The sequence below is a fragment of the Patagioenas fasciata genome, chromosome 8 (genome assembly GCF_037038585.1).
Source record: "Patagioenas fasciata isolate bPatFas1 chromosome 8, bPatFas1.hap1, whole genome shotgun sequence".
Classification (NCBI taxonomy): Eukaryota; Metazoa; Chordata; class Aves; order Columbiformes; family Columbidae; genus Patagioenas; species Patagioenas fasciata.
In genome coordinates, this window is record NC_092527.1 from 21,650,738 (window position 1) to 21,675,247 (window position 24,510).

At 44.9% G+C, this 24,510-nt stretch overlaps 1 protein-coding gene across 7 annotated transcripts in view; it reads right to left on the reverse strand.

The window, feature by feature from the left end:
* Positions 1-24,510, reverse strand: part of TLL2 (tolloid like 2) — a 91,392-nt gene that overhangs the window by 30,351 nt on the left and 36,531 nt on the right. For 6 of the 7 annotated variants that reach the window (XR_011740288.1, XM_071811877.1, XM_071811878.1 and 3 more), the window contains 6 exons: positions 11,372-11,449; positions 9,053-9,223; positions 7,001-7,118; positions 6,401-6,579; positions 5,999-6,104; positions 708-832 (listed from right to left, as the gene is read on the reverse strand). Coding sequence is in view for 6 of the 7 variants with exons in the window: in XM_071811877.1 (XP_071667978.1) it covers positions 708-832; positions 5,999-6,104; positions 6,401-6,579; positions 7,001-7,118; positions 9,053-9,223; positions 11,372-11,449 (777 nt within the window). In the remaining variant the exon portion in view is untranslated. Of the gene's footprint in view, positions 1-707; positions 833-5,998; positions 6,105-6,400; positions 6,580-7,000; positions 7,119-9,052; positions 9,224-11,371; positions 11,450-12,569; positions 12,651-24,510 lie in introns of those variants that run through there. The other variant, XM_071811879.1, reaches the window with a different exon arrangement.

Consider the following 24,510-nt stretch of genomic DNA (forward strand, 5'->3'; position numbering starts at 1 on the left):
AGCTCTTCCCAGTCTATCAACCCTTTTGCAGCAGAAAGAAGGGTACAGCTGTCTCCTGAACAGCTCAAAGCTTCAGCTTCCAGCACCTGGTTGTTTCACAAATCAGCACCTTTGGGCTTTCTTTGACGTTATTTCCCAAACCTCAGTGCAACACACTATAATCACAGAGACACACTTCGGGCTTCCTTAAGGCTCATCCCTGTAACAACACCTATATAAATAACTCAACAGAAGTCTGTTGTTGGTGTGCAGAGACCCTGGTCTACCAGATCTCTCTGCCACTTTTCTGAAAACTGCTAGTCCGCACTTTGTCCATGGTCTTGTACATTGACTTAATTTGCTATGAACAAAGCCTACATCTTTGAGTCTAGGCAGTATATTTATATCAAGCCAACAGCAAAATACAAGTTTTGGCTTAGCCCCCCTCCCCAGCCTACTCTGCAGCTCCTCTTACTAAGTTTCAGTAGAGAACACTGGACAAACCTGAATCCCCAAACCAAACAGGAATTCTAGCAAAGTGATAATAGGAGACACATGTTGGGTGAGTTCAGTTCTTCCACATCTCCAGCTTGAAGCATTTGATGGTCTATGTTTCCCAAGTTTCTTTTGTCAAAGGGATCATTAAGGTGATCTTGAACTCCAGTGCTTTCCAGATAAAACCATGTGTCTACAATAAAGCTGCAGCCATCTCCACAAGCCATATTTACCTGGGCATTTGTACAACTTCCTCGCCTGAGCGATGTCTCCCTGACTCAGGCGAATACGCTGACCAATGGTTGGCCGGACCCCATTATCGTCACGACGGGGAAGGATAGTGTCGAGGAAAACACCTCTGCATGGAAGAACACAGAGACAAAGAGGAGTGACATAGGGAAAGTGACACGATGCATAGGAAGTCATCCTGGCAGGCCTCCCACAGCATCCCCTTTGCCATATATCCCATGCTAACAAGCAAGGGTAACGTATATTGTGATAACCACATCATGAGGTGGCCTTCTCGCTACTGTCAACACTTTCTAAATATACAGGCAAGTCTGCCAAGCCAGTAAATTTGTCTTCGGATATATCAAGACTGCCACTGCCTCTGTTTGAATACAGATGCATTCGTTGCTATAAATCAGAACAGGCAAAGAAATATTCCTGCAGAAGGTTCATGGCACATCTGGCTCAGCAGGAGCACAGATTGGACACTTAAGCCAAAGGAGTAGAGGAAAGGGGAGCTTGTTCAGTAGCAGATGGTGCTGGGTTGGCAGAGACTGTGGTTGCCACAGACAAGTGAAAAAGATCAGTGCTCTACCTTTGTTCTCCATGAGTTTCCAAGCTAATGACTCCACTTCTCTCTGCCTCTTTTTTCTCACTACTGTTTCTTCCATGTGGTACATCATACTCAGGAACTCTCTACTGCACTTCTGATGTCAGTCCAGAAAAAGATTTAAGCCCACTTAAATCAAAATGCAAAGCCCATGCATCCAGGCAAGAGCCTGCATGCCGAAGAGACCCCAACTCAGCATTAGGGCTACAGGGTTAAAGGCAGAGGGAGGATCAGAAACCTGAACTCCAGGTTGGTAAAGTCCAAGGCCTCATGGCCAGACTGTCCAGTCCACAGAAACCATCTCACTGCACTCCTGAATGTCTAACAGGTGCCAGTGAGTTTGAAACTTTGGCATCAGATCTGGGAGGCGGACTTCTTTTTCTGAAGAATACAACTGTCTGTGGAGTCCAATGGGAAGTCAGGGCAGAAGCAATGGGTTTTTTTCTGCCTAGTCCTGATATGAGTCTTTAAGTATGGACTAAGCTCTAAGTAAACAAGTAATTCTGTTCATTGGACTGCTCAGCTGTGTAAGAGCTTTGGGAAGGAGCCCGAGAGGGGTTTTTTTATACTGGTTTAAGTAAATACTGCAAGTAGAGTATTTGGATCACAGCTGTCCAGAGCTGCAGCCAATATTCTTGAACAGAAAATATCATTCTATTAAACATACATTGTGGGGTAAAATTCTGTTGTAAATATTCAAACTAAAGAAAGTAATAGGGGGGAAGGACTTTATTTAAAAAAAATAGGATCTACTGTTGCATGGGGGATATGTTGGGGTTTTTTTTCAGTGGCAGGAAAACTCCTGATCAGCCCTAAAATCAATGCTTACAATCTCTGAGGTGAGCCCATCACATTTTGATTGACAAATGCAGGCTGGCATTCTTCATGTCAGCTGCACGCCTCAGGCTGAATTTTTTAAAGTTTAAATATTGAAAATCAATTCTCCAATTCCAGAAACACCACAAACAGAGAAACAGGTCTGTTTGCCCACAGTTACATTTTCAAGCCTCCTCAGGAGTTCACAGAAGAACTTGGCATTTGGCAAGGACATAGTTCTGTGGCCAGTGAAATGCTTTCTGCAGATTTCCAGGCTTAACCAGGGAAGAATGACAAAGTTTAAAAGAGGAACCACCACCTGCCCATGCAAACTTTCGATTCTTTATCCCATTACAGCCCTTATGACTGCGTACTCACAGCCCCCAGACCATAACATGCACCTAGGGGCCTGCTCACACAACGCAGACATCCCACAGCTTCAAATTACCTTGTGATCACTTATATTACTTGCTAAACACATTTTATTTCAGAAGGTTTTACCCTAATGTTGGACCAGTAAGATTTCTGGTTTTGCTTTTTCTAGCAACTGAATTTTGTGCTTCTTTGACATGTACTGCTGAACACGACTCCAGATTAGGAGGCAGCAAATATAGTTCCTCTCAGTTTACCATCAAAGAAACTGAGAACAGAGGAGAGTGTCTTTCTTGTCTAAACTGCACAGGTCCCAGCAGCCCCATGCTGTCTACCCAAACCCCATTTGCTAAACAACATTTACGATTTTAAGTTGTACATTTGGCAAGTGTCTTCAAGAGCACTAATACTTTGGCTCATAAATTAATCAACGCCAAGTGGACGTCGTTAAACAGAGCAGCTCAGGCACTCTTAACACCAGAATTGTTCTTCGATAAGATAATGAACCTCCCTTCCCAGAGGTAAGAAAATAATCAAGGAATCCTGGATGCTCCATTCTCCTGCTGTCCAGGACCCACCATTGCTACTAGAACAACAGAGTTTAAGCAGAAAAGCTCTCAAGAGTAATTAGCACCCACATAGTACTCTGAATGTGTAAGGTGTTACATAAACATTATGAAAGTGATCCTGAGAAATGCTGAATATTCACCATCCCATCTGAGGGCAATAGATACAGGTGCTTTTTAAACATCACTCAAAGAAGCAGATGTTCAAGGCAGGTTAAGCACTCAGCTGCAGGTGTTATGGCTACATTTTGTCCCAACTCTGTATTTACAGCCCCATCTGCAGAGCAGAGACAACCCTACTTCACACAGTAAAACCTGCGGAGGATGTAAGCACTGTGTGTCTGACTGGTGCAGAATTAGGATGGTGTGTTGCCAATATGTCAAGAAGATGCCCCTTGACATGCAGGCAGTGCTGGCAGCATCCTGATTCAAACAGCAGCTTTGCAGAGGTCATGTTCTGTAACTCCAGCCTGTGCTGCCATGTCTAATTGCAAGAGGCTCAGTGAATTAAGGTAACGCACTATTTGCTTAGGGCTCTGTGGAGGTTTAAACTTTCTTACTGCTAAGCCACCATTTATGGGTCTTGACAGCAGTAAAAGAAATTGTTTAATGAGACAGCAATATTCAATTTCATTCGTTGTCATGTCTGTAAGCAATGCACCAGGAAATAAAAGCCTGCAGCCATACTCTGCAAAACAGGCAACTTTCTGACACAGACAAGAATAGAGGTTCCCATGGTAAAAACCTGTTACTGCTGTCATTACAGTCTCTTGTGCCATACGCCTGTTCCTATTAGCTGCAGACACAAATCAGAAACATGTTTTGCTGTGAACTGAAAATGAGCAGTGACTCCTGCAGAAATTTTCAAGAGCACCACTGGAAACAATTTCCACTACTAGGGCTCATTGTTTCAGAAAAACTGTCCCTTTCTGTTCTAGGCACAAAGTTTTAGAATAAAAAGGGCCTCAGATCTGCAGCAGCATTTGACCACGGCAAACACCATATGATTTGCTATCATCACTATTCACAGGAGTCATAAATGACACAGTTGTGCTAAGTGCCATGTATGAGTTGCTTCAAGACAATGAGCAATAGACACGACTGTGTCCTTCGCCTCCTCCTCACACGTCCTGTTCTCCACTGGTGAGGGGCTCAGATCATCTTTTTGCTATGTGGATGTTCTGGTGTATGCAAACATATTAACACAGCCAGTACAGCTCTTCCCTTAGCAGTGTCTCACAGAGGCTCTCCCCCATTCTCAGCTACTCATCTTAATGAAACTTGCTGGAACTCAGTATCTCCACAGGCTCTATACCTTATTAGTTTCGGCTGCAATTGTCCAGTACCTGCAAATCACCGTAAGGTGGGAAGGAGATATGTATACACTCGCAAATCTCTACTGTTTGGCCAAAGTAAGCATTGCTCTCTTAGAGAAGCAGATGTCAAGAGAGGTCTTGGTAAAGCAAAAGCCTGTTCCCAGCACTGCCTATTTATGATGAGAGCACAATCAGCCCACAGAGGCACTTAGTGCTCAGTTCAATTACTGCATAAAGACTGCTTTTGGGGTGAGGGTGGGTCACAGAAACAAAGGGCTTAAAGAAAACAGACTTAAAAATCCTAGTAAGCACCAATTTAAATTTAGAAGGACTCTTGCCATTTTTATCCCCTTTTGGCCCAGCAGTGTTCTGAAGGACCCTGGTTTTCTAGAGACACAGACTCAAAGGCATCCACAATATAAATGGCAGTAATAACTTAATCTTGCTTTTGTGTAAGACAATTCTAACCATTTAGAGACTACAAAATGCTGGAAGGGTCCAGTATATGCCTCAGGGGAAGAAAAATTGTTTGCTTTGGGTATTTGGTCCAAAGAAATTTCTGAAGGCTGCAAAGTGCCCTTGCTCAGCCACCATCTCCCCCTTGCAAGAATAAACACCATTTCAGCAAGTTTGATAATTTTTCCCCGGTTGACGTGAAGTTTCAGAAACAAAAGCACAAAACAATAAGCTTGGCAATTCCACACAACTAGGGAGGGAAAAAAAAAAATAAAAGCCCCAAAGACACATTTAATTTTTGCAACGAAATGTTCCCAAGAATGTGAATATTTGTGCTTGGCTTTCCATCCCCTTTACTCATGGTATGTAGCGAAGGAAAGCTCTTTGGGAAGAGCAGTGGTGGGATATGTGGAAAAAAAATTCAAATAATACAGCAAAATGGAGCTGGTCATCCAGTAGCTCCATTCCAAATCCAGGACATAAATAACTACACTCATTTCACCTCTCTACCCAGTAGAGCTGTCTAATCACAAAATGGGATGAGATGAGAGTCAAGGGCAAACAGGCTACAGAAAAATTGGCCAGTTAGTTGGGGCAGGAACAGGACTGAAAACTTCTCCATGAAGAATCCAGTCACACAGAATCAGAGAGCTGCAGAGGTCATGATCTAAAGCACAAGCATAAATAGTTAAAAAAAATAGCCAAGAAATTGAAGATCACAGTTTAGAGTTTAAATTCCCCCCTTGGCAAATGTGCTAGAGGTTTGGAAGGCAATATTGTTACTCCAAAGCACAAGCTGGACAATCAAGAGATTCAAGGTGTTTTTAGCATTATCCCCTTGAAGGTGGGCAGTTACATACACACATACATACACGCTGGCTGGGAAGGTTGCAAAACATACTAACATGCTTTTGGAAGGTCTCCAAGATTATCAGCACTGGGTGAATATAGTGGGGAAGGGAAAACAGGAGTCCACTATACCTCTCTTCACCCACCTTGCTTTTTCAAATATTTTCCAAGCTTTGCAATGCAGCAGAGCTCACTGCAACTATCACATCTCTGCAATAAACCACAAGTCTCCTTCTAGGCTCCATGTATCCCATAGAGCTAATCACAACTACTGAAAATAGCCCTAAGCACATTTAACCTTGGATTATCACCTGGAAAATGTGTTCCTAGCATAGTGCATGATGCTATCGAAGTCATAGGTCTCTCCCAGCGAGTTCACTTCCCCAGCCTCCATCTTTAAAAAGTTGTACTCCTGACCTGTGATGCCAAACACAAAGGGAAAAAACAAATCACTTAAAAAAAAAAAAAAGAAGGCACCTTTCACCTCTGGGCACCTAGAATCAAAGGGCTATACTCCTACATTCCAACAATTCCAGCTGAACGTCCAAAACATCTACTCACCCAACTACTCTGACCCCTATTCTAGGTAAGGACTAGCAGTATTTCTTCTTCTCCATCCCAGCTCACAGACCACTAGGGTTTTCCACAAGTACTGTAAGAAAGGTTTCCACCTACCCAAAGCCAGGTGAAATAAACTGAAGTGCTATTTTTACCTTGCTGTATGTTCTCTCTGATGATTGTGACATGCTGGTCCCTGTCAGGCCGTGTGTGCTCATGCCAGAAACCCACCACATGACCCAGCTCATGAGCCACAATACCAAACTTGTCACAGTTCTTCCCGATGGATATTGCCTGAGGGCCGCCTCCTCGGCGACCCACATATGAGCAGCATCTGGAAGAGAAAACCCACAAACCCATGCAGCACATCAGTGAATAGTGGAAGCTTGAGATATAGCAACAGGAGATGGCATCTGGCAGGATCTAGGACAGGCCAGCAGCTGCATACGCTATGTGTACTTACTTATGTGTGTGCGTATTCATAAATAAAACACATACGTGCATATCTATAAAAATGCATATATAAACTTGAGTGTTATCCCAGGAAAAAGAATCTAGAAAGGCTTAGCACCTTCTTCTGAGCAAATACTAAATTATCCTTGCAAACCTTACTGGAAGCAGCCAGACACATCTCTGTGACAGATTCCCCCATGTAGCCATCAGTCTATTCTGACCAGAGCTAGACTTAAAGCCGTTCATCAACGAAAGGGAAGTTTGCAACACAGACGGCTGCAGGGAATGTGTGTATCACTTACCCACACGTTCTGTACGTGAACACAATGAAACTCTCTTCATCAGTTCTCTCCACAAATGTCACACAAGTGTGCTTCTCCCAGTGCCTCATTGCTTGCTTAAAGATAGCTCTTTGGGTTCCTGAAAAAGAAATCCAAGAGCAGCAAACAGTGAAGGTCTGGCTTTCAGGAAAACCTCAAATGGACTTCATCTGGATAGAGGAACAGTCAATCTTATATCTGCAGACACCTCTAGGAATCTGGGACCCACATCCAACTACAGCACTAATTTACTGTATCATCCTTATGCTTGTTTAATTGCTCTAATTAAACAGGTAGCAATTTTGGTTAAGCTAATCAATATTTCTGCTTATGAGAAACACCACCTTACTACGGATCTGCATACCACCTGCTCAGTGGCATGCCAAATTTGCTTTCAGGACATAATGTAATATGACCACACACATCTTTCAAGACCCAGGAATCTCACAAGTGCTCAAATGCTTCCCAAAACTAAGGCAAAGCTGTCATCAGGTAGTTTTTCTTTAGAATTATAAGCAAAAACCATATAGGAACCAGAGGCAGTCTTGGGATAGTGTAAGAAGCTGTAGAAATTCACTGGAGAATCTGAGAAGTGGGATTTTATGTCTGTCTCACAGTATCAAGACAAGCCACAGGACCTTCCCTCCCCAGGGAGTCAGACACCTGCAGCAGTCACAGCATCCAGAACAGTCACACAGACAGCAGGGACGCAACGCCCTAGAGTGGTACATGGCCCCATGAGGCTTCCTTAAGGCACTGCCTTTCCAGCACAGTCTGAAGAGCAAGCTGACACTCTCAAGAGGGACTAGAGAGGGGTGAAAAAACAGAAGTACATCAGAAAGGGACAAGGCACACAGAGGTAAAATGCCAAGTTGAACACAGGAGAGAACTGTGCTATGGTGAGAGCTGCTTCATACATATTCATCCAAATGGAAGAATGGTTTTACCTATTCTGGACTGGTTAGGGCAGTGGGAAACCTGTAACACAGAGAAGACTTTCTTATCAGCCCCTGAGGGTAGTGGCAGTTGTTCTCTGGAGGAACAGCTGTGGCTATCAGGCTACTCAACATCCTGCCAGGTTGCACAAGCCCCTTCTTCTGTAGGAGGTGCACAGAGCCTTCCACTGGGGCTTCAGAGACTCCTGGCAACAGTGTGGGTGCCACAATGAGGTAAGGTCTGGATGAATATGTTAAAGAGGTCTTGAGGATCACCCCAAACTAGGAGGAGGAGCAGAACTGGGGAGACGAACCCACACTGTACAAATTGCCTTTTGTTGCTGGGACAAGTACATCACAGGAGCCCAAGGTAACATGGTCTGCTGGATCTAAGTGGGACATGGTGGAGGCAGCCTGGGAGGAACAAGAGACAGGAAAGAGCGGGCTCCAGTGAGGCACAGAGCATTTCTCATCCACGAGTCAAGGAAACTAATCCCATGGGAAACCACTGAGCTATGGAGAGGTGGCATCAGAGCAAGTTGGCTGTTTGCTTTGCATGAGACACTTGCAAGAGACTTGCTACACTCCAGGAGACATTTTAGCTTGGACAGTGCCCAGGAGATGCTATAGAGTTTCTAAAACAGATACTCTGGACACCTTCTGATCCAGCTCACTGTTATTGTTACACAGGTAGAGGAGACCCTGAAGTCTGATGCCCAAACCCAGCAGGTCAGGAAGCAGAGTGCACAGGTAAAGTTCTCCAAGCGAGGACTCACGAAGCACCCCAGTGTCTTTCTGCTCCTGCTATTCCAACAGCAGAGAGGACCCCTTTCAGGAAACACAGGGAGAGTGCAGCTCACATGCACTGGCAATCAAGAAAAGCAACTGAGTCACCCAGTTATTTCTTGGACTTCAAGAAACTGCACACTTCAGTCTCAGGCTTCCACAGTTCCCTGTGCAACCACACACCCACCCTGACTCAGGAGAGAGGCTCCTAAGGACCCAAGCCATTTGTGGGAAAAGTCTGCTCCCGAGATTTCCCTCACATTTTGAGACACTCACCCCTGAGCAAACAGGGAGCAACGTTTTCACTACTGACCAGTGAAATTTCCTCCGATCACATAGGGGATGACTCCCCCTGGCCAGATCCTCTCAGCCCTGGATGTGGTTGCCCTGCGCACTCTGGGAGAGGAGTGTGTATCCATCCCAGACTCATCTGTATATTCCTTCCTCTTCGGGCTCCTCGCAAGCGTTGTATTCTGCCTGCCGTCTGCAAGACAGAGTGGCAATACTGTTTAAATCCTCTTTAGTTCCACCTGCAGCCCTCAGGTAATATCCTGGAGCTTCAGAAAAAGAAAAACAGAAAAAGATAGATGTTAATCCAAACCTGAAGCTGTAGCCAGATTTGTCAGTGATTTGTTTGGGACTCAGAGACAGTTAATCTGTAGCAACCTGGCTCTTCTTGTCTTGGATCCTCCCTGTGCACTGTGCAAAACCTATTGTGCCAGAAAGGTGTAAAGGGACATCCCCGCCGTCTCTAGCCACCCACTCTCTCCAACAGCAACTTCATAGATGGGGACACAATACTTAAATGAGGGGAAAGGGAGGAGTGAGATCAAACAAGCCCAGATGCCACTGTATGTTCTCGACCTGCCCTACTCATCCAGATCTGCAGGGAAAAGTTTATTCAAGCAGGGTTGTCTTCACAACAGCAAGAATTACTCATTTGAGTTGGCCTTGGAAGAAGAAGACAGGCCACTTAGACTGGAACTTATACTCAAGGTTGAAAAGTATTACATAGAAGTGTTCGTTTTCACATGTTAGATTTCCAGTGTTCTGGAAACATTAGCATGTGTCACGGCTGGACAGACACCACTTCTTGGCTAAGCTGCCTGGATAGCACAGCCAACCCATCAGCTGGACTTCAGCAAAGCAGTAATTAAACACAGGGATTGCTACACCTGCAGAGAGTGCTGGCCTAAAGGGAACTTCCTCCCCATCTAGAAAGAGGCAGCTTTGCTGGCAGTAGCTCCTCAGTGCTGGTGTCCGCTCTGAAGCTTCGAGAAGCTTCCAGTTGTGGTCTTGTGATTTGTATGGAAATCAGCAAGACCGGCTGCAACTTTGCTTCTCAAGTCAGGGACACAGCCTGCCAGGTTATGAAAATGCACAAGCCCTGCTGAGGCCTTCCTCCATTGACTAGAGGGGGTCCTGAGAGCCTCTCTTCCCATTCATCTTTCCAGTGGAAGCACCAGTAAGCAAACCACTACTGTAAAGGTTGAAGGGATCAAAACAATGGGAAAAAAAATTAAGGCAGTGCAGGGGGATGGAAGGAATGAACTTCAAACCCTCCCTCCTGCTTCACGAGGTCCAGCCCTTCCCTACTCGACACCCTGCTCCAAGCTGCAGGACAAAGCCTGGAATTTGCCTTTTGTTCTTCTTCCTCCTGTGAGAATGCCTGTAAGATCACAGGTCCAGACTGATCCTGTAAACAATACCTTACCTACATGAGTGGGAGAAGCCAACTGGAAAACTTGGCCTGGGTGATAGCCCTGCTTCAGGGTAACAGAAACTTAAACTGGTTTAGCTGAAACACCCCTACAACAAGGATCAGTCAGCTAGCATTACATGTCTGCCTTGGAATAAAATGTTTTTGCTGTCCCAGTGACAGTCATGGGTTCCGGTACGTCCTTGGGTCTGGCTGGGATGGAGTTAACTTTTCTCATAGCAGCCCATAAGGTACTACGTTTTGGATTTGTGGCTAAAACAGTGTTGATAACACACCAATGTTCAAGCAACTGCTGAAACGTGCTTGTACAGAATCAAGGCTCTCTTTTTCTCACTCTGCTGAGAACTGTCCACTCGCCAAGTGAATAGCCATGGGATAGCGCAAGAAGCTGGGAGAGGATACAGTAGGGATAGCTGATGCAAATTCGCCAAATGGATATCCCACACCATATGTCATCATGCTCAGCAATCAAATCTGTGAGGTTTTGTCTCCCAAGGTAACCATTGCTCAAATTTGCTGGGCATCAGTCTGCTCGTGGATAGACGAGCAACTGCCTATCACTTGGCTTTGTTTTTTTTTCCTCTTTCCTTCACTTATTACACTTTTTCTCAACCAATGCATTTTCTCACTTTTGGTCTTCCTGTTCTCTCACCTGTTCTGCTGGAGGAGGGGGATAGTGACCAAACAGCTCCGTGGGTGCTCATCTGCTGGATGGGGCCAACCCACCACACTATACAAGACAAACCCACCCTTGCAGAGAGTCCATGAACAGCAACAAATGTAGATGCCTGGGCAAGGCTGGTCTCCTAGCCACAGAGGCACACACAGGTACACAGGACAAAACATCGTTTTACAGGAGGTAAAAAAAGCAAATAAAAGATACCCAAAGGTCTGGGTGGGGTACCACATTACCCTTTTTAACTGCTTTGTTACTGCGATCAGTTGAAGTGGCGTTCTCACTTGACACAAAAGACTGTTCTCCCAGGCCTCCTGAAAAGGAAAAAGAGCAGAGACACAACTCCTGGTGAGTAGGCTGGCAGAGCTCTGACACGGGAAGGACAGCAGCTGTCAGTGATGCCATCTGTGGATCTGCAGACACACAAACTGGCTGATCGCTCTGTACAAAGAACAAGGACTAAGAGCCTGATAAAGCTGGGCTCTTCTCCTAGATTTGTCCCTAGCTTATGGTGACACCTTACAACTTGTTACCATCCCATGCCTTAGTTTCTCCATATGCTAAATAGGCAGAAAGTCTCTTCTGGGGAAGGCTAGTTCCATGGAGATATACTGAGACTAGGAGCTATACTTTTGCTAACATCCTCCTTGTAAGTACCACTATAAAATTTCAAATTAAAAAAGGTACACTGTCAAGGCAAAGAATGATCTACATTCAGTCCTATAAGCTCTATCAGCTCTTAAACATTTGGCCTGAATTCAGCTTCACCCAAAAATAAAAGTCCTTCTCTGTGATGCCTATATCCACTAGAAAGACTCTGAATTACACATCTTTCTTGATTTGGTAACTATATTTTTCTGTTCACAAAATATTTTCTAGTCTTTCTTTCCAAAACCACTATCTTCAGCTTCCCCTAAAATGCCCATTTCTAAACTAACTCTCCCAATACTAGTCAGCAAAGTGAAGACTACATGAACAAAATAACAAAAAACAACCAACCAAAAACAAACCACATAAACCCACAAAATACCAACAAACCACAACCAAAACCTCAGAGGGGCTAAAGATCTCAAAAAGGGTAAAGAAGCAGCAGTGTATTTACAATGTATTTTCCAGTTCTTAAAAAATGTCAAAATTAATATAAAGTTTATAGTGCTTAATGATTTCACACCCTGCCACAAAATCTGCCCAGGGAGATGGGGGAAAAGGATGGAGGCTCCAACAAGATGCACCAAATTCTGTGCTTCAAAGCCTCTTAAGGCTTGTTTTGAGGTCTCTTGCTTGAGTGCAAAAAAATACATATGAACATATGAACTGTGATACTGTGAACTTCTAAAAATCAGCATCTGGACATCCCAATAGGTGCAGATCTTCACAGTTCAAACCAGAATTCTACAAGGAAGGGGCTTGGGACATTTCAGTGTTTCAGCATACCTGCTTCAGCCTCTTGTTAAACTGGTTACTTGAGCTATGCCAAAAACAGTCTTCCAGGAAGCATCTGAAGTTCCTGTGACAGCTTTCAAATTTTCACCATCTCTCAAAAGCAGGCTGACCAACAATCAAAGTCTTGAGATCTACGTAGTACCAGCAGCTGCTGAGTGTGGTGAGGGATGGAGCACTAGGAGATCATCCAGCAGTACAAGGCCACTTGGGACATGGGCAGCAGAAGAAAAACGCAGTGAAAGGGAAAGAAAAACGGTTGGAAGATGGGGTAGAGGGAAGAGAAGAACCAGTCTCTTCTTTCTATAGCTGTCTGCCTTCCACGTTTCCTGGGCTTTCCATTTTGCAAGGTCCAATTTAGGAATACCACAGAAGCTAGAGAGCAACTACAGAGTTTGGAAAGCTGGGCAGCAAGCCACAAGAGTGACAGATCCAACATGGAAAACCAAACAGAATCTCTTTGGCAGGAGAGCTCTCCATGGTGACTATAGTAGGAGGGAGAACTCAAAAACAGTGCCTAGGGTAAGAGAGCACAACACTCGAGGCAGCAAGATGTATAACGGGTAAAACTGGTACAGACTACAATCACAGCTTTAGAAAGGTGGTGCTGGTACCACCACTCTTCTCCGTTTCTCTCCTTCCCCATCTTCCTATCATGAGTCCCCTGAAGGGAGGCTGAATGAGTTGATCTCTGCAGAGATATTAGCAAGGGCAAGTTTCTACAGTCTCGGTGGTAAGGTAAAGCATGAAGAGAACAGTCAAACACCGTATGCAGAAAGAGAGATACTGTTAGTCATATAGCTCTGCTGGATGCTGTGCGGACACTTCCAAGAGAAACATCCCACTTTCAAGACAGCTGGACAACTTCCAGCCCCTGAACCAGTCTTGCTTTGCCAGCTGAAAAACTCTCTTTTTGCTCTGGAGCTGGCTTCTCACAAACCCTTCTACAGCCCCTCCAAAGGGGCAAGGACAGGGAAAAGGTACACGTCTGACACCCTGGAAGAGGGCTGAGAGGATGGTATCAAATTCTACCTCTCCGACATTATACTACTATAGTTAATTAGAATATTAAGAAAGGGATGATGAAATACAGCAATAAAATGAACCAGAGGAATGTAAAATACCCACACTCTCAGCTGACTATAGGCTAAGGCTTCCTGGTCCAAGAGACACATTAAATCAGGGGACTGTCACCCAAAGGAAGTACCATAATTTAACAGAGCTTGACTGGACAAAAGCCACTAGATGTGTGAACAGGAACAAGCCTGATTCAACAAGATGGATTGCTCTGAACTCTATCACTCTTTCCCAGCCTCAGTGTCCCATCTTAAGACTTCCCTTTGTTTTCTTTCATGCCCAGTCCTCGTCACTTCCTTAAGCTCAAGCTCAACAAAAGTTCCTCTTCTCAGTTAAATTTTAGAGCCCCAGGACTTCTCACTCGCTCCAAAGTATGCTATTCTTTACATAATATCCCATTCTGCTTAAAGGAAGCCCCAACCAGCCATTCACCACCAGAATTATTAAGGCATGCAGTCTTTGCTGTAGCAAAGGATAATTTTGTATTTCTAAATAAATGCAGCTTGCTTCCAGTCACAAACAGATTGCTTCTTAATTGAACTTGGGAGGTGAATTATATGGTGAATTAGGAAAGAAGAACAACTCTGTATTTAGTGAATTGTTCCCCCAAGAGGGAAGCCTATGGGATTGAATTGCAAATGATGGCACCAAACCCTACAGCCGGGCCCCCTCTCCCGCACCCGTGCTGCTGACCTCTGCCGTGCCGCAGTGTCACTTGGGCAGACGGCTTTTCCAAGCTCGAGCACATTCTTTCCCAGAGATCAGTGCAAGCCTTGGTTTCTTATGCAAAGGAGAAGATTGAATAAACTAGTGTGACTAATGAAATCTACAACATCTTTGCATATTTTGTCTCATCGTAGCTGATGAAAAGGGAGACCACTGCACAAAGGGCACATATGGGTGTGCAGAGATACTGGATATTTCCAAACACTACTAATCTCGCTAGTACAGACAGGGAACAGGGAGCACCTATACTCTTCTCTTCCACAAGGAAGTTTTTGAATCATGCATGAGAACTTTGGAAGTTCCTGTTCCAATTCAGTTGAGTTTTTAGACTTTTCCTACCCTTATGATACCTAAGCATATCCCAAAGATGAAAGTGACTCAACAGACATTTAGTCCTCTCTTCTGATTCTTCCTAAGAGAAGGTTAATGCATGACCCTAGCAAAACAAAGATAAAGTAACTGACGTACCATCATCAATAAATAAGGAAGCCAAGAAATGTACCTTGCATCTGGCAGCAGCTGCTGCAGGCAATGTGCATGTCTTGCTGCCCCTCAACATGTCCCTGAAGCTGCATCTCTCTGTTGGACTATTCTGTCTCCTCCAAAAGGAGAGCAGATTCCCATGCTACTGCTCCAGAGCATGAAATGCTCACGTATGTGTTGAAGCCCATTACCGTTAGGAACAACAAAGAGGAGAATGGAGATTTTCAGTTTGACAGAATGCTCTGTTGAAAATCAACACAGTAATGTGGCAGCAGGCTTGGTCTACCACTTACAGTAACCCAAAATGAGCAAAATAGGACTGACTTTTCTGGTTTTTAAACGTGTATCTGGCAGTTAACAAGCCCTCCAAGGTCACTGTCATCCTCAGTATTTTCCACCTGCTGCTGTGGCAGACCAGCCATCACCTTTCTCCAGCCTGTTGAAGCTTTTTCTGCTTCTCCCACAGGCATGGATGACACAGACCTTGTTAGACCATGCCTCCGTGCAGGGAGCTGTACTAGATCTCCTAATCTCTTTTTACTCTTATGCTTTTATGACTTAATCCTTCCTAACAATTTGTCCTGCTTAACATCTACAACCCCAGCAGGACACTGCTGGACTCCTAACTAGGTAACTTAGTTTCTGTGTACAATCTGGCAGAGAACGCACAAGAGAGTCTTTGCCCAGACTGGGAATATTTCATCTTCTACCTACAGCACACTTGCACAACTCATTTTTCTGTTTTCCACAGACCAGTACTGCCTAGAGAGCTTGTCTGACTGAAAGAAATGTCCAGTAGCTTCAATGCACCATAAATCTGAGATAAATCAACCACACTTGCAACCTGGCTGAAGAACAGGTGCCTAAATTGTTTGCAGAAACTAGAGGCAGCCTGAGGTGGTAGGTGAGGGTCCAGCAAGCAGAAAGCAGCGGGCTGCAGCACTACTGGGAAGAAAGCAGTTTCTCCTGCTCTTCTAGAAGAAGAAAATTAAAATCCAGTTTTGCTAAAAGAAATTGGATTTGTTCAGCTGGAACCAAAATAAAAGACAACATATTAAGAGAAAGAGAGGGTGCACAAAGCACGCCAAGAGTCAGATCAAACCTGTACTGTTTGCAGCTCCTTTGCAGCACTAGCAGAGGATAGAGATGTGTAACCTGAGAAAACAGCAGGAAGCAGACTCCATTCAGTACCCATACTTCCCATAAAACAGGGTGGGACTAGGAGAAGCAGTAATATATCAGACCTCAAAATTTGTCTCCTACAAGATAGAACTTAGGGTTGAAGGCATTTATTGCTGTGCATGTTCTGCCCCACCCCCCTTTTTTTTTAAAAGCCCAGATACTCTGAACCACCAAAGAGTGGCAATCGGATACCTCACTAAATAAAGCTTCAGTGCTTGCTTCCACTTTACCACAAACCATGAGGGGCATCTTGTTTGAAAAAGGAAAGCTAGGCAAAGCAGCTAAGCAGCCCACTGGTGAATCAGGACACATGCAGCAGGTCTAGAAATACACACCACCCTCTTACTGAGTCCCTCTAAGATCTCAAAGCTGCTTGAGAGGCAGCTGACTTCTAAAACATTTTAATACCACCTGTCTTCTAGCTTTTATCTGCAAACATTACTCCGGGACCAGGTGAGTTACCCACCTGAAAGCAAAGGAGGAGAAAAAAAATAAAAATTCTGTCTATCCCAAGGCACATCAAGCTTCATTTTCAGACTATCCTTACCTAGAATTTAAGCCTAAAACTCAACTAATGCCAGTAGCAATTGTACATGTCTGAAAAACTGCAGTTTGTTACTACATGGGAAGCTGGATGGGATGGAGCTTGCAACATTTCCCTTTTTTTCCTAAGTGGGAAAGTTCCCATTAAAATCAAAACCTCCCACCTTCAGAGAACGTCCAAGCCAATTTTTCCTCTCCAGACCCATCTCTTCCTTCCACGGTTGCTGTTCATGCAGGGGAATGCCTCCATGAATGAAGCTACAACCACTGCTTCCATCAGCACCACTAAGGATAAAGGAGCCCCCAGTGAGTGCTGAGGGCTTTGCCAGGTTCTCCTATTTTTCTGATTCAGCAGAGAATAACTGGTCTCACGTGGACTGAACCCAGCAAGACCTTTTCTAACATGTCTTACTATAAAAGAACGGCCATTTCAGAGCCGGGACAGAACCAGGGGAAAAAAGTATCATAAAATACATTTTCATAAAATTATTACAATTTCTCCTCCCCTGCCCATGCCTTGAAACATCTCACTTTCATACTCTCATTCAGTGTATGGGCTACTCACATGCCACAGCTTAGAAACTGGATTTCAACAGAGGCTCCAATGAAGCATCAGAAAACCCCTAGAAGTGCAGATAACGTGAAACACTCGTCACTGTTCAGAGCTTCAGCTCTGGTAAGGTCTGTCATATTGTGACCATCAGAGAAGCTTCTGGAAGAACAGGACAAGTCAAACTCAATGTTACACACTGCTTTTTAACTTCCTCGTTAACCAGTGGTCAACAAGTTTTTAGCGTAGGAAAAAAAAAATACTTTATTGCACTGAATTTTCTAACCACAGAGAAAGTGATGATTTTATTAAAACAGGCTCTGCTGGGAAAACACATTCAGAATGCAGAACAGATGTTTCCCAGAGCTGGTGGAGAGTCTATAGCAAAAACCTTTCATAAACCCCAGGGCCCTGGAGATCTGAGCAAATGATTTGAGATAGATCCTTCAGCATTTCCTGTCAGTGCAATAGCTGAAGTTACCTCCATTTACTTAACGAAAAATAAATTTAAAAGGAGAATAATTCTGAACCCAAAATTCCCTGCAGGAATCTGTTTTTCATAGTCGAGTAAACTGACTAGCTGCAATAACTCAAGAGAGTCCCAGGGTCCAGAGGCTCAACAAGCAGATGTGTCATCTCCACATCAGCTCTGCAAATGTTTGTGCAGGGTGAGGACACCAGCCTCCCAGGAAAGTTCAGAAGAGGAGGAAGGTGAACTCAACTAAGCAAATGCAGAGCTGTCACAAATATGAGCTGCATTCTGAGCCCTTCTGCTGGCCATCCATGTTTGGAGAAGCACAGCAGGCATTGCAGAAGTGTAGGCAGCAGCATTCCCCAACACCCTGCTTTCTCCCTGGGCATTCCCTGCTGTTCTGGAAGTGGTAGCATCGCTTTTATATTGTGACGCATCTTTTTGAAGAAAGCATTGCAAGAGATGGGACAACCTGACCCAACCTTTCAAGTGAGAGTCAATGCTTAAGGGAACAATGCTCTCTGGAGACAAGGAAGGACTGAGAAGACTGGAAGAGGCCTTTTCCTGCAGGCTGTAACAACTACCTCTGTTCCCTGGGGTAAAAAGACAGACAGATGAGAGAGAAAAGAAAGAAAATAATTACCTACAACTTGTTTCATGTCACCAATTTCTTCCAGTGAGAGTGTCCTGCAGGTCCCTGGCTTACAGTGCTTTTACTGAGGCAAGCAAAAATTAAAAGCTAAAGTGAGTACACGAGTACTTTGTTCATGGGCATGTCTCTGCTCTATAGCCCAGTCCCCACCTACAGTGTGCAACTTTTCCCCTCCCAGCACATCAAAGCAGTAATGTGCAGCACCAAGCATCCCCCCCACCCCGTTGCACTTCATTCCTTGTCAGTCAGATGGATCAAGATCTACTCCTAACAGGTGTCTGCCTCTCCATCACATTCCTCTCAATTCACAATAACCCTCCTCCTTCTCTGTCTTTCCTTTGAAAGAAAAGAAAAACAGAAGTGAACTTGCAGGTGATAAGTAAACAGTAACAGCTGGCTTAGCTGGCTTGGGTTTGCCCATTACTGTTCTAACAGGCAGTACAAGCACCCCTCTGCTACATCCCTTTCCCTCTGACCTGCACAGTCTAATCACTTCAGCCTCAGGCTGCTATGGGCACAGCCAGGCACAGCTTGCTGCCCCACAGCATCCCTGCCCTGCTCGGCTGTGGGCTCCCCGTCACAGCCCAGGGCTCTCTGCAGCCTGCCCCAACTGCTCCTCCCAACGAGCCCTCCTAATCCTTTTGTTTTCACCCTACCTTGTTTATACTGGATAAAAATTAACTCGAAATGAAAACACTACACTGGAAGCTAAATTATGTTTGAATGCAATTAAAACTCCTGCCACAAAGAGTGGGTGGTGCTAGCACAGAGACCTTTCTGCCAGATTGTTTTCTGCCTGGACATTCAGATGCTCCCCATTCTGGAGCTTCTTGGAGACTTTTGGTGACTTCTTGCCCCTGGGAGCCTGTGCCATGTTTAATAGGTAGCTGAGAATACTAAGTAGATGTAGCATAGACACCGCGCCCACGTGGTCATCAACCAGCTCCACCACAGCTTGTTTAAAGGACACCCCAAACGGATTGCCAACAGAAGAGAAACTGAGGCATGAAGTAGGGCAAGTGGGGCTTAAAAAGCTTTGAGAGTGAAAGCCAAACATGACCACTGCCGAGTAGCCTTATGCCACCTCCAGCCCCATGGTCAAACAGATGCCGGAATCATTTGCAGCCATTACAGACACAGCGAGGGAGCTGGAGGCAAGCAGCAGAGGAGCTTTCCCCAGTGCAGCAAGCTGCTGGCAGAGAAGCTGCCCCGTCCAACCCAGAGATGGCTGCAGTTTAATGGGGAAGTCAGGTCTCAAACCCACTCTCTGCCACAAACCGACTCCAGGATTCAGCAACACCATCAACTGCATAAAGTGGCTAATCTCCTCCTCAGCACAGCCTCATGCATCTCACACTATCTGCTCTGCTCTAGGAAGTGGAACAGCAAGATAATCTGAATATTTCCTTTTGCCTCTGATCTTTGCCCCGGAGAAACTTGTTACCATTTCCCCAGGGGTGTCCAAGTCACCATCTGGCCTCAGAATTACAGCAGTAAACACAGTCCAGCATTTCAGCCTAAAACTAATTTGCTTTCTTTCCCCACTTCACAGCTGAATAAATACTTTGTCCTTGCCATTTGAAAAGGGGAGCCACAGCGAAGGTTTTTTTGTCCACTGTAGCTACAAACACCAGCTCTTCTTTCCAAATTAGGCCTGAACAAGCAGCTCAGAGTGAACACATTTATTCCACAAATGTAACCCCTTTCTGTTCACAATCAACCATGAGCAGTTTACAACTTCTTCTAATTTATTTGTTGTTTGCTATTATCCATCAAGCCATATTGGCTACAAATTGTTTCTTGGACCTGCCAGCTATTTCACTGAACGGGCTAAGCAACTTTTATTTTGTGGGCACAGCAACATCCCCACTTGAAAGGAAAGAGACTGAGGGTCAAGGCATCCGAGCCAGTCTCATGGAGTGACCTTCCAGCAATGACGGCTCTCAAGAGCTTATTAGACCATACTCTTTCGCTGACCATTTCTGTCATTTGCTAAAACACTCTCAGAAATGTCAAGGCAGCCTGTGCAGTTGAGGGAAATTCAATTTTTCATTTGAGCAAGTGTTCAAGAGAATTAGGCATTTGTCCAGCTCTGAAACAAATGCATGATTTAGGCCATTCTGTGGTTATTGTCTAAGCACTGCCGAATTTTACAATTAGGGTAATGGATTTAACTTCCAATGTAATTTCCATATGGATAAACTGATATCCTCAAGTACATTTGCCCATGTGTTCCCCACATCACAGTTAATTAATATAAAGCTATTTAATAACCTCCACTTAAACACAATAGACTATTCAGACTCTTCTGGCATCAATGAAAGGAACAGCCTCCCAGTGTGTTATACCAGCTGTAGACAAGAGCAAAAGAAAATTTAATTAAGAGCAATCAAGAGCAAGACAGATGCCAACAGAAATCAGATGTTATAAATGCTCTACATGGTGACTACCCCAGCTCCGTAAAGGGTTAATAATGCCATCTAGCACCAACTTCCAGGTGCCTGAGATGTGCCCAAAAGAGAACTTAGGGGATGGGGAAAGCAGTGGAGCTGGGAGCCAACAACAGGCAAAGTCAAGCAGGGATCAGCAGGGATGCAGCATCATCTGTGCAGTGATATTGCTGCAGTGATGCCCAAAGCTGATGGTGGTACCACATCGGATAGGAAGGAGCTATAGAAACAGGCTGCTTAGAAGTAGCTTCAACTGTGGCATCAATGTATATAGTTTCTGCAGATGTCTTTGGGTGCTTAAAGAAAGTTAATTGCTCATTAACAAAATCTAAGTTGATTGATTTCTGATGTGCAGTGTTTGACAAGACTGATACCAAGTTACTGCCTTCCTGGCTGATTTCTGAAAGCAGCATATAAATTGGACTCACAGGATAAACACCACCAAAGTTTCCAATCAGAATGAATAAGTGGCAGAGTTGGAAATAGCTGGGGATTTTCGTTACAGTGCAGAAAGCTTTACTGCTTGTGTGGTTTAATTTGAGCAACACTGCAAAGCTCATAAAAATCACTAAAAGAAAAACTACGTAAGGCTGAATATTGGCAGCACAGCAGAAATAAAACCACTTATTTTGACAGGCGAGAGGCCACCATCCAGAAAACCTGATTTCAGGGAACAGTGCATTTGCAAAATAAACTTTGTGGTGCATGTGACCAGCTGCCATCAGGAACCACAATGAGGAAAAAATACATCTTACACCCTGGCAAACACAGGGCTGTATCATTTAGGCTGTGCCCTGACAAGGACCACATGGTATCTTCACTTGTTCCTCGGGACTCTCTGTGCACTGCCCAACCTTTATCACAAGCAAAGGGGAAAGAGGAGATAGACTTTATTTCTCTTGCAGGGAGTGAGGCATTTCTCTGCTTTGTCACAAGCCAAGTTTGGAACACCACAGCCCACCGTGTGAAGGAACACTGCAAGCCCCATTGGTCCCAACTGGTTTTGAAGTAACATGTCATACTGGAAAGAAGCTAGTCCAAAGAAAATCAGGGCATGCATACCTTGTGGTGAGACAGGTGGAGTAAAGACTCCAGCACCTCTTGTTGCTAGTCAGACACATCACGAGCAGCAGCTCACTGCCCAGGGAGGCTGTGGACTGCTCTCCACTAACATCTGATGTCGACTCACATGTTATCTAGCACTCAAGCACCACACTCTCCCACATCATACTTAAAGGTCACATAGGGGCTGTACAAAACACAGCAAAAGTAGGAACAAAATGCACATTGGGAAGCAGGGATAACAGTAAGAGCATTTGTCAGCATGTGAGACAGCTTGCTATAGGTATCACCTAAGCGAGAGGTCTGAGGAGGCAAGTAAGGAAAACAACTAACTCCCTTTGGTGATTATAGGAAGAGAGATACAGCCACACAACGAAGCCTCTTTGGGTACGGGGCAAGGTGGAACTGGCTCCTGATGGAGGAGAATATAGCCATCTGGACAATGGGAAAGTGGCTACGGGTGACCCAAGGATGAGTGGGAATATCTAAAGCAGGAGAGCTGAATGTGTAACACATATGTGGAGTGATAAAAATCAGAACATACCTACATACATACATACATACCTACCTCACATATACAAGGGCAGGAGCAAAGAAACCACCACACTGAACAGCCAAGGGAATTCCTCCTTACTGGAAGCAAGCAGCATAGAAAGGGCAAAAACAGCCCAGCCAAAACCACAACGCTGGCCTGTGCTGTGCTTTTGGAAGTCTGAGATGCAAAGCACTCCAGAGCAGCATCCGCGCCTTGCGCTGAGCTGCAGCTCACTGGACAGGCCAGCACACATGCCATGCAGCACATCCCCGGGGCTCCAGACCCGAAGTCTGTGCAATCACCCCACACATGCTGTCTGACAGATCAGCACAGTAGCAGGGGCAAGATGAGAACAGGCAGATGTGCCGGACAAGGCATCTTCCCCGCTCCTGACTGCCACGCTGTCCTGACTCGGAGCTGCTTCAACCTTGCAAAGGAGATCTGTCCTCTTTGCACATACACACATCCTATGCTTTGGTACCTCGACTTGATCCCCTTCTATCCTCTCCTCCCGTCAGGCACCAGACTGGCAGACTGTTCCTGTGACTAGCAAAAGTGCATCTCCAAGATCAGCAAGTGAAGAGAAAAATCCCTCTCAACATTTTCCAAAAAGGAATTGGCACTCAGGAATCAAAAAAGAAAAGCATTTGCAGTGAAAATATCAACCCTAAAGATTAGCATTTACTAGCAGGACAGCCTTAGCTACAGGGCAAATTGGAAGGTTCATCAGCAATAGCCAAGGGTCATGCACTTTCTAGGCAATTATTTTTATGCTGGAGAAAATCAGGCAGTTCTGAGAAGGTTGCAATAGGATTGCAAGACTCTGGGCTGGAAGGAAAAAAAAAAAAAACAACACATTTGCTTTTCTGCAAAGATAAAACCACCGGCTTACTGTACAGAAATGCAGAACTGGGGAAAGGGGGTAATTCCAAACACCAGTGTGAACAAGAGCACCCTCAGACCTAGAGAACTTACCCAGTTCTTCCAAAGGGGAGCTCCTGCCTTGCCTTAGCAAACTACAGAACTACAGGAAATTCATTTCATGGTTGTCTGCTCTGGTAAAACGCCCAACTGAATGGACTCAAAGATAAACACTGGGGCTAGTTGTAGGAAAAATCACTTGGCACAGCTAAACAAACCTCAGCAACAGACCAAGCACCAGGCGTTTGGCACCTACCTTTCCACAGAGCAGACTGAGTCCCCTCTTCCTATTAAGAGACTGCGTAGACTGCAAAGAGACATCCCTAAAGTGCATGCCACGTGTTGTGGAAAACTGAAAGGAGGTGTGCAAACGGATGGACAGAGCCCTCAGACAGATCTCTTGGAACAAAGATGTTCCTCTACCCACGTAAGAGGAAGCAACCTTCACTAAAGATTTCCCAGTGGAAGAGCAAACCTCTGTAGAGAGTTCACAGATGCGGGTTATGTTACACCACATACATAGTTATTTGCATTACTCCTGGCTGATTACAACCAACACAGCTCAGACTGAGTTAGCACAACCCATAGATACGCTCTAAGCCTAAATGAATTAGATGCTGGGCCCCAGGCAGCGCTGAATCCAGTAATACTGAAGTCCACCTTTTCTGGTCTGAACCAAACATGAGTTACAAGGGGAAAACAACTCTGAGCTTGGCATTCATGTGTCAAGTCAGCTGAATTCAACAGTCTCTCCTTCAAATGCATAAATTACATCTTCCCTGGAACCTCAGTTACTTATGCTCTAAAATCCTTGGATTTTGCATTCTTCTGGAAATTGATTTTGTACTAACTTAAATTGCACTAGAAACTTAACAAGAGCATCAGAGACGACTTGGAAGTAATGTGCAGCACTGCTACTGGGCACAGCCCCTAGACTGAGCAACCTCTCCCAAAGCCCTGCCTGTGACTGCTTCTAGCACCTCCAGTGCTCCAGGGGAGAAGCAGCCTTATTCTCCACCCTGGCTGAACAGCACAACTCTTGGCAGGAGAGCTGCACTCCAGCAACCTGTCCCTGCGAGCGATCCCCATGTCACACGTGAATCAATGCCATTTCTCAGGACTGTAACCAGAGAACAGTGAAACCTGTTTCAGGTGTTGACAGCCCACCACAAGTGAATGAAAAGCTGCAGTCATCCCTCACACCATACAGATTGTCAGGTGTGCACTCACACAGGACTGCACATTCTTCTGCTCCCTTCCAGATCTCTTCAAGGTTTGCCTC